This window comes from Madurella fahalii (assembly GCF_045866475.1).
Source record: "Madurella fahalii IFM 68171 DNA, scaffold_3, whole genome shotgun sequence".
In the NCBI taxonomy this organism is placed as follows: domain Eukaryota; kingdom Fungi; phylum Ascomycota; class Sordariomycetes; order Sordariales; genus Madurella; species Madurella fahalii.
In genome coordinates this window covers 2,342,127-2,354,825 of record NW_027263973.1, presented here as the reverse complement: position 1 = coordinate 2,354,825, position 12,699 = coordinate 2,342,127, and the positions used below count along the sequence as shown (strand labels likewise).

Below are 12,699 nucleotides of genomic sequence, written 5' to 3'. Positions count from 1 at the left end.
CCTTTTCTTTACGAGATGGAAAGTGAGGAGAGAAAATAGAAGAAATCATTGAGAGAGAAACAAACCTGGCAAGAGCATCCCGACGTAAAAATAGCAAATTTGCAACGCAGATGCTGCAGCCGCCCGCCACCCTCTCAATCTTGAGAAACGCCAATCGCAACCCACATCAGCTAAGCCATGAAACGCCGTTGGACCTAGCCTCGTCTATGGGATGACCTGGCCCCTGTTATAACCCGCAATAAAAAAAAAAAAAAAAAAAAACGCCTGGACGATAAAAATTGAAAAGAGGGGAAATCATAACAAAGCTGCCGGTACCACCCTGTGCAGCCTTTCTTCATCGTACACTTGTCGCGTGGCCAACGTCGTCATCAGTAATCATCCAACAGCCCGTCGAGCTCGTCGAGCTCGATATTCTCGGGACTGCGGTCCCACTCCAGCATGCCCTCCAGTTTCACCCAGCTGTCCATCTCGCCGTCTTTCCTCCCAAAGTTGAGAGACACTGTGGACGGCCGGATGGCAGGGCTGGAGACGAACGAGATGCTGTTCAGGCCGCCGGCTGACATGACGCCGAACAGCGAGCTGTCGTCCCTCTCGAGATCCATGCTCACCGTCGTCTGATCGACCGACAGATCGGTGCCGAGCTTCCGCTTCTGCAACCGTTTCTGCAGGCCATCGGCCGTCTGCGTAAACTCCTTCTCGTCCTTCTCAAGCGGGGGGGACGCAGCGCGATTGTTGCGCCCGGACTCGCCGTGGGTTAGCCGCGACGGCGGCATGTAGAAGCCACTGCGGAGGGAGAAGGAGCCGATGGGGGTGCTGGGCATGCCAAAGTCGTCGTCCATATCGTCGAACTCAGGGCTCGACAAGTCGACCTCGGGGCTCGGGCTGAGCTCACGCCGCCTTTCCAGGTCGGATTCGTCAGCCGAGTTGGACGCCGCGCTCGACGGGCTTGGCGAGATGATGGCTCGGCCGTGGGCGGGATGGCTCAGCGATGCTGTCTGCGCCGGGTCCGGCAGCGGTTGGTGCGGGCATGTGGTTAGGTAGAAGTATGTGCGCCGGGGGTGGACCGACTCGAGCTCCTTTGCGAGAGGGCAGGGGGCCAGTGCCGACCAGCCCGGCCGCTTGAGGTACGTGGCTAACCTCGACGAGACGATAGCACAAGGGTTCGCAGACCTGTAAAGATAGAATGTGAGCTGGTGATGGTCAATGGAGAGTTGGGAGGGGGTTGTGGGCCGTTGGACCTACTGTTGGACAATCTTGAGCTGCTCCATGAGAACCGCCGTCAGCTCCTTCACCAGATGAGGCCGATTCCTCGTATTTTGTAGCTGAATTATGACGGCCTCGACAATCTCATCATTGATGCCCTCCATGTCGATGACCTTGGGAACTGCGACTTCGTTGTCGCCCATTTCGATCGACGGGCGCTTGGCGGGCGGTGACGGCGGCGGTGTGTTTTCGGGCTTGATCGCATAGTCGCGTTTCTTGGGCAATCGCTCGGATGCTAGCGCGTCGTCTGCGTCTTCGCTGAAGGCGCGTTTTAACTTCTTCGCCGGCGGCTGGTCGTCTTTGGAGAGCGGTGCCGGTGAAGCCATGGATATCGGAGAGGCGCTGGTGGGAGAGGCTCGATTCGCAGGGGCGCGGGCGGACTGTGTACCAGGGACGCGGATGCCCAGCGTTTGCAGAGAGACCGTCTTGTGACGGGTGTTATAGGGCGGCATGGCTGCGAACGACGCAAAGACAGTCCGACAAATGAACAATGCGACTGATTTGCGACTTGGATCGGAGACCGTTATTCTCCGCTATGCTATGCGCTTCCAAAACAAAACTGTTGTGTCTCGCGACTTGGACGAGCTGCCGCCAGGAACTTTTTTATGCCGCGCCAAACTCAAAACGCACGGTTCGATGCCGTGTAAGTCCCAAGCCCAACAGGAAAATCCCCACAAGAATGCCGTACCAAAGACGAAAAGACAGTCTCGGAATTAAGGGAAGGGAAATTCGCAAGTAAGGGATAACACACGAGCAAGGAGGAGTGGGAAGAAAAAAAAAAAAAAAAAAGAAAAAAAAAAAGAACAAAAGGGCAGGCGGATAGTTCGGTAATTGGGGGGGGGGGGGCCTGTGGGCGACGGGAGACACGAGGGAAACTGCCGTAACTTTTTTTTTTTTTTTCTTCTGCCGTTTGGAGAGTGGGAATGGCCGGGTGCGTTTGGGATGATGGAAGGGGCGACAGCTTTCGACGCCAGAACCCAGGCTCTGCCAAGACTTGGAGACGGACGGGACGAGGAGCCAACCACAGGACCCAAAGACGCGACAAGGATGGCGACAACGGGACCCATCGATTTTTCCAAAAGGCGGTATGAACCCACTTTTGGAGTTGAGCTCCCTCGAATTTGTGTGGCCCCAAGCGCTGTGTGGCCCCAAGCGCCGTGCGGCACCCTGCAGGTTTGCTGCAGCGTCCAGGCCCCCCATGAAGCGAGCTGCGAGAATGCAGGCAATGCGAGAAAACCTGCAAACAGCAAGCACGCGGCTCAGCTGGGCAAAGGCACCCACATGTCAGGCTCCACAATAATTTTTCTTGTGTCAGGACTTCTCAGAAGAACGGCACGAGAGCCAGATCGGCCGAGATGGGCACAGAGCCGGAAGCAGGAAGAGACGATGAGGAGACGATGGCGAGACAAGCCGGTTACGTTCCCAGCTTTCCGTCATCGTGGGGCCTTTTCTTTTTCGTACGGATACTGCTTTTGCAGTGCACACTTGCTGATCGGTGACATCAGCATCCTCCGCTATGACAGCCTTGACAGGCTACAGTATGTACCTGGACTCTTCTGCTACGTACAGAGGACACCACGGTGAAATGCAGCCGAGGGTTGGGTTCTATTACCAGCCCCGCTTGTATCATACCTGCCGGAACGATAACAAAGGCAGTGGAATCCGTCCCTCACTTTGCCGTTCGACTCTTGGATCCACAAACACTTCACCGCCTTAGCCGGCATTCGATTGTTTCCGTGGTCACCGCGCGAGCCCCAAGTAAATACCCCAGCTTCATCCTCATCCGACTACCTAAGAAAAAAAAAAAATAGCGAAATGAAGCGGCACAAGAAGGGAAAAAGAAGATATATATATACATATATATATATATATATATGAAAGATCCAGCCATGGTGCCTCCAAGTGCCAACGAAGAGTACCAACCTCCGAGATGCCAAAAGCAATGTGCCTACCGAACAACAAAAAGCTCTGGTAACTGTGTGTGCTCGCAGCGTTGCCCATCCGGCCGTTGCCACGGGCCCACGGCTGACAGCCTTCTCTCCCCGCAGCGCTAGCACGTTTGCAGCGACTGAGTTCCGAAAATCGCCGACCAATAGGATGGCTTCATTTGCTTCGATTGCTTCTTTCCGTCTGCTGCCCCAGGCCAAGTACCCCGCTCGGACTTTCCCTCTTGCGCGTTCGGCGGGAGATTTTTTCGTTGGTCCCGCTACTGAAGCAGTGGAGAGGGCGGCAGAAGCGAGGTCTGCACGTTTTGCATTCCGATTTGTGAGACGCTCCCAAAAACGGGGTTAGGACCCCTGATTCAGGTCCCTTGATTCTCTGGCTTCTCCCTGCCACGGCGTGGAGAGGGAGGCGACGTTCGAGTGTGTTGATATTCTTGCTTTCTTTTCATCTTTTTCATCTTCATAACAATACAACGCCTCACCGAGTTCTCTCCCTGTATCACGTACTCTTGCTAATCGACTGATTTGGAACGTGCACTCATACGACCCTTCTTACAAGGGAGGGCAGGGCTCAGAGGGGACCCTGTCTTAGCCGCAACCAACCATCAGTTCCAGACGGAAATGTACAGAAATATGGCCCAATCCATACCAATCCCCCGCCTTGTCGGTCCGTCCACCGCGGTGTAAACCAGGTGGTTGGCGATCTCCCCGGTTTGATCGTCTCCGGCACCTCAGTTCGCAGTGCCTCAAGACTGCAGCTACAGCCAATGAACGAGCGTCCACGCCATTTCACCACCGGCTATGACCCCTCCATCCCAACTCTTCACCGCCTTGATCACCGTCTTCAACACCACCGTCCTCACCGACAGGGGGGGGGGGGGGGGGGGTGTGAGAATCTTGATATGCTATTGATCACCAATCATAAATTCCTGTTGGATGATGCACATCCTGAATATATCATAAGCTTTGCTTCCCGACCTCCTGAAACCAGTCACTCCCCTGTGTCCAATTTCATGTTTGTAAAGCGTGAATACACCCGCATATTTCAAGTAGATCTAGAAAATGGAGAAGTTGATGTCATCATTCCGCCTCAAGAGGCACCAGAACCCTGATTGGGGAAGAATCAACATTGGGAAAAAGAAAGATATCTAACGGACTTGGGCTCAACCCTCACTTACACCCCGCATCCCCGAAATCGGTACTCTTTACCTATCGAGGACACAATTAACGGAATTACCCATTGTACGTTGTGTCGTCACGCCCGGGAAGAAGCAAACTATTGCGGGTTTGTTGGTTTTGACAGACTACGCGACAAGCCCGAGTAAAGTGAGCTTTGAAGTACGCTGCCAGGTCATCCGATGTGGTCCGAGTCCGTCAGAGGAAGCAAAAGTGAGAAAGGAAAGTGAGCCATGCTGTTCCCATAACCACGTATAATAGACAATACTTTAATGGTACAATACAAAACTACCTACACAGTTTCCGATCACACCAGGACAGGGCGATCGATGATGACGGACCTTTGAGCCTGGTGCCCCTTGTCATCCGAAGAAGTCATGAGAGATTCCTATAGTAGCACCAACCCCCGAAAAAAAGAAAGCACCGCTGTTTCTCTACCTTTCCCAACGCCATCCCATGATATGTCATCTAAGCGTAGTCATACCGGTAAAGGAGAAGAAAAGTGCGCTCGTGGAATGCATGCATAATGCAAACGCTCGGCGATCATGGCTTGACATCCCGCCACTTGAGTATGTGTCCTGGGTTATTCCCGTTGCCTTGCAGAGTCCATGTCATTCTAACTCCTCCATACCCTCGCCCAGTGGGAGATAGCTAGTACGTCCAAAATGAGTGCCATCTCCAGGCTCTCTTGCCCATTCATCCGTTCATCCCTCGCTGAGTGTGCCTCCGCTCTAGGACGCGGCGCGCAGGATAGTCGCGAACCGCTCGGCAACCTATTACAAAAATATTAGCCCTCATCCATGTTCGAAAGACGGGAGCCGGCACACCTCTGGAGTCGCCTTGATGAACGGCAGTTCAAAAAATTGATACTTGTCGTTGCGGAGCAACTCGAGCGTCGTAATCATCAAACCCCACGGCTGCGGCCAGTAGCCCACCAATCTCTCGAGAAGGATGCGCACAATCTGCTGGCGGATATCCGTCTCCTCGGGGTCCGACATGTCGTGGCCAAAGATGTCCAGAAGCGCATGGCTAAAGTAGTTGGTCGACGCGTTGGCGTACCTGAGCTCGTTGACCATGCTAGTCAGGAGGTAATACCGGGCCTCCGGAGATAGCTCCGTGACGAGCATGTGCAGCGTCTTGATATCCGCAGCACCAGGCACAAAGATGGGGGTATCACTCTTAGACGCCGCGCGGTTGACGGCGAAGCTCGCAAAGTGCGCTACCACCGCATCAATGACCCTCCGGTTCACCGCAACGGGCACAAAGCCGAAAGTCGACGCCTCTTCGTCGGCCCTGTTGATCGCGTGGCTAATCTGGGCGATGGCATCTTCCGAGGGTCCATTCTGCAGCGTCTGCTCCAATATATCGAGAAGGCCGATTTCGCGGAGCACGCCGGCAGCATCATATGCAGTCGCGGGTGCTTCTTTCATATCGGGAATCCTGTCCACCTTGAGCCCTGGCTGAAACGGATCGGCTAGCTTGCTAAAGGACGGCGGGCTCGCCGCAAGGATCAAGTTGATGAGTTGCGTTGCGTGTGGCGGCAGGCTCTGGCACAGGTGCACATGAGTGGCGGCCAGAAACTGCGGGAAATCGTGGTGGAGGACGGCCAACAGCTTCAGAACTGCCTGGTACATCTCCTTCGCCAAGGTTGAGACATTGAATGGCTTCAGCAAGTCGCCCAAGTACGAAAGGAGTTGAGTAAGCAGCTTCGTAAACGGCGCACAACCCGCATCACGGGGCAGCCGGAGGATCACGGGCATGAAGCACCTATGCGACAAGAGGCTCGTGAAACCGTACACGAAACCTGGGTAGTGCCTCGGTTGGAGATCCGAAAAACGTGCTGCAAACTTCAGGATAATCTGCTCACAATCGCTCTCGGGCAGCTGTTCGGCCAGATCAGCCACCTCGTGGAGAAGATCCGAGAAGAAGCGGAAAAACACTTTCTGGTTGAAGTTCTCCCCACGCTTGACGTGATGATCATTCAGTATCAACACTCCAAGAGAAGCAATGCTGTCCAGAAACGCGGCAGCCGGTGACTGGTCGACGGCGTCGTCATCGTCCTGGTGCACCTTGACGAAGATGATAATCATCCGGACAAGGGCGTCAACTGCTTGGTACGCCTCGGTCGGGCCACGGCCAGACTGGATGCTCTGCTCGAAGCGTTCGACAGACTTGTCGAGGGCCTGGCGGGTAAAGATGAAGAAGTCTTCCTTGGTGACGACCACTCGCCGCGCGTGCATCTGTTGCGCGAAGATCATGGCCGATCTGTCTGTGGCAAAGCGATTGCCGCAGAGATGGATCCATTCATCAAACACATAGTCCATCTGATCCTGCTGAATGGCTGTAACTTCCTCCGCAGTCAAGCTGGCGGGTAGTTCTGGCGGCGGAGCCAGCACCTTGGACTTGAAGCGTTCTCCTGCTGGCACGTTGGGATCCTCCGTGATCCACGACCACGCCTCCTCTAGACTCTGGACAAAGTCGGCATAGAGCGCAAGCGGGCTATCATTGAGAAGGGTGAGATCCATGAGCTGCTCGAGGAACTCGATGGAACCTTCCTTTCGCTGCTCTAGCGCTTTTGCCATTGCTACGTCGAAGCTCCGCCAGTTGAGCAGGTCTGTCCCGAGCAACGCAGCGATGAGGGGTAGATGGAGGAACAAGTTTCCTGGCTGCTGGTGGAACAGGTTGCGGATCTGCTCACTGAACCCGGCGCCCGCAATCTTTCGTAGGCTCTCAAGGACATGGACCAAGCTCTCCAGCAGCAGGCTGCCCTCGGGCTGCCGGAAGAGAAGCTGGACGATCTGGGTTGCGGCGTACCCAGCGAAATCCTCCGACGTCTGCTGCGTCTCGATGATGGTTTGGATGAGAGCGTCGATAAGATCCAAGACGGTATGGCCCCGGGAAAGGTCGCTGAAATGAGCCTCCGGGGCGCTAGAAGCGGCGTTCGACAATTGCTCAAGGAGCTTGGTAACCCTGTCAGCGACGTTCCTCGAGTCGATCTGATTGAGCCCGGCCTGCCGGCGATTCGCCAACCCGAGGTGAGCCTGGGGGTAGTGCTGGAGCTGCACGCCTAGATGGGGCATTGACGGGGTCTCAGAGGGCGTCGGCATACTGGTGACGGCGCTGTACTGATCGCCGAGCACCTCGTTGGCGAGGGACCTGCCGTCTGACGCAGACGGGCCATGAGAGGGAGGGGCCGCGGCAGCATGTGTCCTCGACTGCCGTGCGAAATCGTCGTAGATGGCCATCTGCTCGGCGTTGAGGCCGCCGGGGTTGGGTTGGAGCTTGAATGGGTGGGGGATCGTCATGGCCCAACGGCTTAGTGTGGTCTGGTCATAGTAGGGCTCAGACGGCCGCTGAACTCTGTGGCGGCGGCGCGACTCAAGCTCGGCCTCGATGAGATCCTCGATCTCGGGAACCGCACGCTCCTCTGCCGATTTCTCAATCACGCTCGAGGCCAGTTCGAGATTCGAGTTGACACAGAGCATGATGATGCCCTCGGGCAACCCTTGGGGAAGATCGGTTGAAAGGTTGCGTAGGTAATTGGCAAAGTTTGCGCGCAGAGGCTCTTTGGACGTGACAAGCGCCAAGCTGCCGGCTGTGGACTTGACCATATTGATCGCCGCTGTCCGCACCCGGTTCTCGTCCGGCTCGGTGGCGAAGTCCTTGCGAACCATCTGGTGCGTCGATATCGCCGCGATGGTGACGGATCGATCGACAACAGGCTGGATGATGTCCTGCAGAGCGCGAGTCAATGCTTGACGAACGATCTCGTGCAACTTGGGAGCGCTGACGACCTCGGTCGGAGGAATCGACAGGCTGGGGCCAAGGTCAGGTATCGCAAGGGCGGGGTGGGCCGAGAGGGAACTGTTGACGCCGGGCATTCCGTTAAGGGAAAGACTCTCAAAATTATCGATCGTCTCTTGCCCCAAGATGTCGCCTATCTCCTCGACGGGCGCCCGGTTAATGATCTCTCCAGACGGCTCAATGGCCTTGTGGTCCAGGCTAAGGCCCTTGCACAGGACCTCGATTTCAAACTTTAGATTAAGCTTCAGCTCGGCATTGTGGTAGAGCTCGATCAAGAGATGGATGATGTCCATCAACCAGGGATTGGGCGGCCTGAAGACGTTCGAGGTCGCGCCCTGAATCAGAACCTTGCACACGAAAGGGATCACCACGATCAGGCGCTTGGTGTCATGTGCTTCGATGAGAAGCTGCTTGAACGCGATATTCTTTTGCTTGATCGGCTTGTCGCGTGCGAGGGTCAAGAGGCCGAGCCAGCCGCCGAGGTTCTTCAGATGTGTCCTCTCGGTCGAGTTCTGCATTGTCAACTCGGAGTTCAGCATGCGCGAGACGCTGATATACGTCTCCCTCAGGACCTCCGCCCACAGCGCCCTGTCCTCAAACTGCTTGACGAGCTCGAGGTAGACGTGGTGGTAGTTTGGTTGCATCTTGGCCCGCTCTTCCACCAGGTGACTCGCGAACCACTGTTGATGCTTTGCTTCCATCATCTCCCGAAGCTCTTTGAACATGGATTGCAGCGTCGTGTCGGTGACGTTGTTGAGTGCAAACTGTATCTTCCCTTGGGCCTCGGCACTGGGTTCTTCGTAGACGACTCCAGGGGGTGGCGGGTCGACGTTCACTGACGCGAATGGGGGGGGATGCTGCTCCGACCCTAGGCCGTCGTCCAAACTACCGTTAGTTAAGTTTTCGTTGCCCAATATCCCCGAATGCGCACTGCCGGCACCATTGCGTGAGCGTGCGAGCTCCTCCTCATGCTCCCGAACCGCCTCCTCGGCCTTCTTCCACGCCTCGGTTCCCTGAAGACCTGGAACCTGAAGGAGCTGTTTGCAAAAGCCGGGCCACTCGCGGAAGCGAGAGAACAACTGCATGAGAGCCTGTAATCCGAACTTGTACATTGACTCGTCGGGGTGGTGGTCCCTGACCGCCTCAAGGATCATGCCCAGCCCGATTTGGAGCGGAAGGTCCGAGATCAGCTTGTGGGATATTATGCCGCCAAACAGGACCGCGGTCGTGGCCAGCGCTTCAAGAGGATAGTCGACGTAGTGCGCGTACTCATCGAACAGACCGTGAATCATGCATGCGAAGACGTCCTGGTCCAAGGGATCGCGAGAACGCTTGTAACGCTCGAGGATCTCGACGATGTTGCGAACCTGAATCTCGTCGCTGTACATCTTTTTGTAATGCTCTTCCATCTTAAGGTTGGCGGCCGGCGGTAGTGCGTTACCGTCGCGCCCGTTAGCGTCGATGATGTCGTCAAAGCCCTCTCCGTAGTTGATCAGTCTCGGGTACATCGTTATGCATGTCCTCTGAACCACGATTAGCTCCGGGATTGGCGTCTTGGGAAGAAACTCCTGCAAGATTTGGAGCAGCGCATAGACTGTCTTGACCTGCAGCGTCGTGCTCGCCTTGACGGGCGGGTGCCCATCCGGAGGGCGCTGGTATCCATGCTCGAAATTTGCCTTGATCATTAAGAATTGGATGAGCGCCCTAGCCATCTCCGTACTCCGGTCAGCGTTCCTCCGCGCCCATTGTTGCAGGTCGAGATATCCTTCAGCGTGCGCAAGGGCGGTCAGGTCAAGCCCGAACCCGTTGGGGAGATAGACAAGCTCATCGAGCCAGTTTTGCCGGACCGCGTGCTCAAATATCATTGGCAAGCTGATGGGCTTCAGGACGTGAATATCTATGAGCCGCTGCTTCACCCACTCCTTGTCCCTCCTCCAGAGGCTATCCATGACAAAGTCGGCATCGGGCGACCTGGTTAAGAAGCCATCAAATAAAGACACGAGAGTCTCTTCGGCCATGTTCGGCCAGGGTTTGGGGACTCCGAACGCCGAGACAACGAAGATGGCCAAGTTGGGGACGACAACGTCTTGGAAGAGGCGCTTCGCTTCGGTGCTCTGCGAGGCGTGCATCGAGTGGAGGGCGACGTTGAACACGGCAGAGAGGGCGGCCTCGGAGACGAGAGGGTGCTTGACGGCGTACGCAGCTGTTTCTCGTATCGATTGGTGCGATTGCGCGTACTCATCTACCGTAAACGTCGGCTTCAGGCCGGGAATGGTCGTCGCATCCAGCTGTTCCGGCTTGAGAGATGCGAAGGCGCATATGAAGGAGAGCTGGGTTTCGGGATTCTCCCACTCACCACCCCACAGGCGCTGGATGTTGAACCTGGCGCTGTCCTCCCGCGCAATCGGCACCAAGGCGTTGTATAGGCGCAGGAATTGGTCACGGGTGATCCGAGCCCCGCTGTGATCAAAGTACGACACGACATCTTGCCACCTGAAACTGTCGGGTAGGATGCTTTGGAGGGCGGCGACGAAGACGGAAGGGTTGTGGCAGGGTGTCTGGCTGATGGTCGTGTACGTTAGCGCCACAGACACCTGCTCTTCGGTGAGCTGGATATTGGGTGGCCGGTTCTTCAGGTAGGTCGTGCATGTGTCCTCGTCTACGGTGAAGGCGGGTCCGCTCCGGTGGATATAGAGTGCAAGGGCATTCGGCGGCTTGTCGGCGAGGACACGCACCAGGTCGAGGGCGGCGAGTACTTGGGACGGGGGCGGCTTGGCTTCGTTCGAATGACCATACCGTTGCAACACCTTGTGCTCCAATTCCCTCTTCGCCGCGGCATTGAAGTTGGGAGGGTGAACCTGGATGAAGCGGTCGAGAAGTTCAGCGACGAAGTCCGGTTCGAGGTCTGCGTGATCACCGGTCGGCCTGCTCAGGATATTAACAAACGTAGGGAAATTGGTTGACAGGATGGCGTCGGCTAAGAGACGGGTCATAGTCAGCAAAGACGCGATACGGCGGCTCGGCATTGCATCAAGGGGGCCCATGGCGAGCGCGCCCACCTTTGGTCTTCAAGTCGGTCCGCGGGCCGAGCTTGAAGGCAAGCGCCAGCAGCGTCTTCCCGAGAGCATCCAGTTGGAAATGCTCCATGAAGGTAGAAAGGTCGAAATCGCGGAAGATATCCTCGGTGCCCGTCTCGATGGACTCTGCAATCTTCCTGGCCTGGGGAAACTCGCGGGTGAGTTTTCGCATCTCTGCCACGAGGAGATGGTGGTTCCCCGGGTTCGCTACAGGCCTATTAAGGCCGGGGAATATCTGGGAGGCATTTGCGGCCACCAGTCGCGCGAAGTATTTTGAATACACATCCATGCCGTGTTCATCGATGAGCTGGGGCGCCACGAGCAGACGTCAACATTGTGAGCTGGTGCGGGTGCGGGGGGCCGGCGGGAAGAGAGAGGGAGAGAGAGGCGACGTTACCTTCCGCAGAGATTCTGTCTGTGACTCCCACTTGCGGGGATCGTCCTTGTCCTCCTTGATGGTGCTCAGAAGCAAGTAGACCTGGGCAACTGCAATCTTGGTCAGGGAGCTTGACCCAGTGGGGCTGCTGGTACTGGGGCTGGCACCCGCACTCAGCGCACCGGCCTGAGAGGGATGGGGAGAGTGGACGGTGCCAGTGTAGACGGGCTGCGCTGCTGGACTCGGCGAGAAGGTTCCCGGTCTGGGTTGAGGGACCATGGATTACCAGGAGCGAAGGGGAAAGGAAGGGCGACGCTGCTATCCACTGCGCGGACAGAGCCACTTCCTCTCGGAGTTGGGGGGAGGAGGAGGAGGGGGGGGGGGGGGGGGGGGGGGGGGTTTAAATGTGCGTTGCTGCGAGAGGCGCGAAACGATTTGCTGAGTCGGGCGGGGCGGCGTCCGGCGTGGCGATCGGCGCGGAGGGCTTCTCGGGGCAGTGTCCAACGGGCAGAGTTGTCGGGAGGTCCGTATGTGACGGAACTGACGATGCGTCAGGAAGCTTGATGGATTGGTTCGTCCGAGGCTAGGTTAGCTGGGTGGGAAGTGCTTTTTTCGACGGGTGAGGTTGACTGAAAGAAATGGGTCGCCCAGAGCTAGCCTGGTGTCGGCGGAAGGCCCGTGCAGAGTGCCTGGCTTTCACTCCGCAGCAGCAGTCCGTGGCACCAGAGCGTGTGGCCTTTCTGCCTGGCCAATGTGGCATGAAACGTGATTGAGCAGAGGGGCGGCACGAGCCACCTGTCACCCTGTGGCTGTCATCTCTTTTCCCGTTGGACACTGGATGATCTTTCTTCAGTTCACCATCCACATCCCACATCCCATCCCCATGGGCATTACGGCGTACCTGTACAGTACACTGACTTGGGGCCACTTTTTCCGCACAACAAAGTCCCATCGGCCCCTATAAAAGATAAAAGGGTCATCACCACTCTACGTGTCTCCCTCTTCCAACCATGATCCATCTTCGTGCTACTAGTAGTGTTAAAGCGGAAACTGCATCGAG

General features: G+C 56.5%; 2 protein-coding genes across 2 annotated transcripts; both read right to left on the bottom strand.

The window, feature by feature from the left end:
- Window positions 1-368: 368 nt before the first annotated feature.
- Window positions 369-1,715, bottom strand: MFIFM68171_06153 (Mucin; the record flags this gene model as incomplete). The annotated part of the gene is made up of 2 exons (XM_071061573.1): window positions 369-1,170; window positions 1,243-1,715. 2 exons carry the CDS (start codon window positions 1,713-1,715, stop codon window positions 369-371), a joined length of 1,275 nt encoding a protein of 424 aa, XP_070917674.1.
- Window positions 1,716-5,113: 3,398 nt separating this feature from the next.
- On the bottom strand, window positions 5,114-11,918 carry CDC39 (CCR4-NOT core subunit cdc39; the record flags this gene model as incomplete). The annotated part of the gene is made up of 4 exons (XM_071061572.1): window positions 5,114-5,155; window positions 5,210-11,163; window positions 11,246-11,570; window positions 11,661-11,918. The coding sequence occupies 4 exons, from the start codon at window positions 11,916-11,918 to the stop codon at window positions 5,114-5,116; spliced, it is 6,579 nt and encodes a 2,192-aa protein (XP_070917673.1).
- Between the last annotated feature and the right edge of the window lie 781 nt (window positions 11,919-12,699).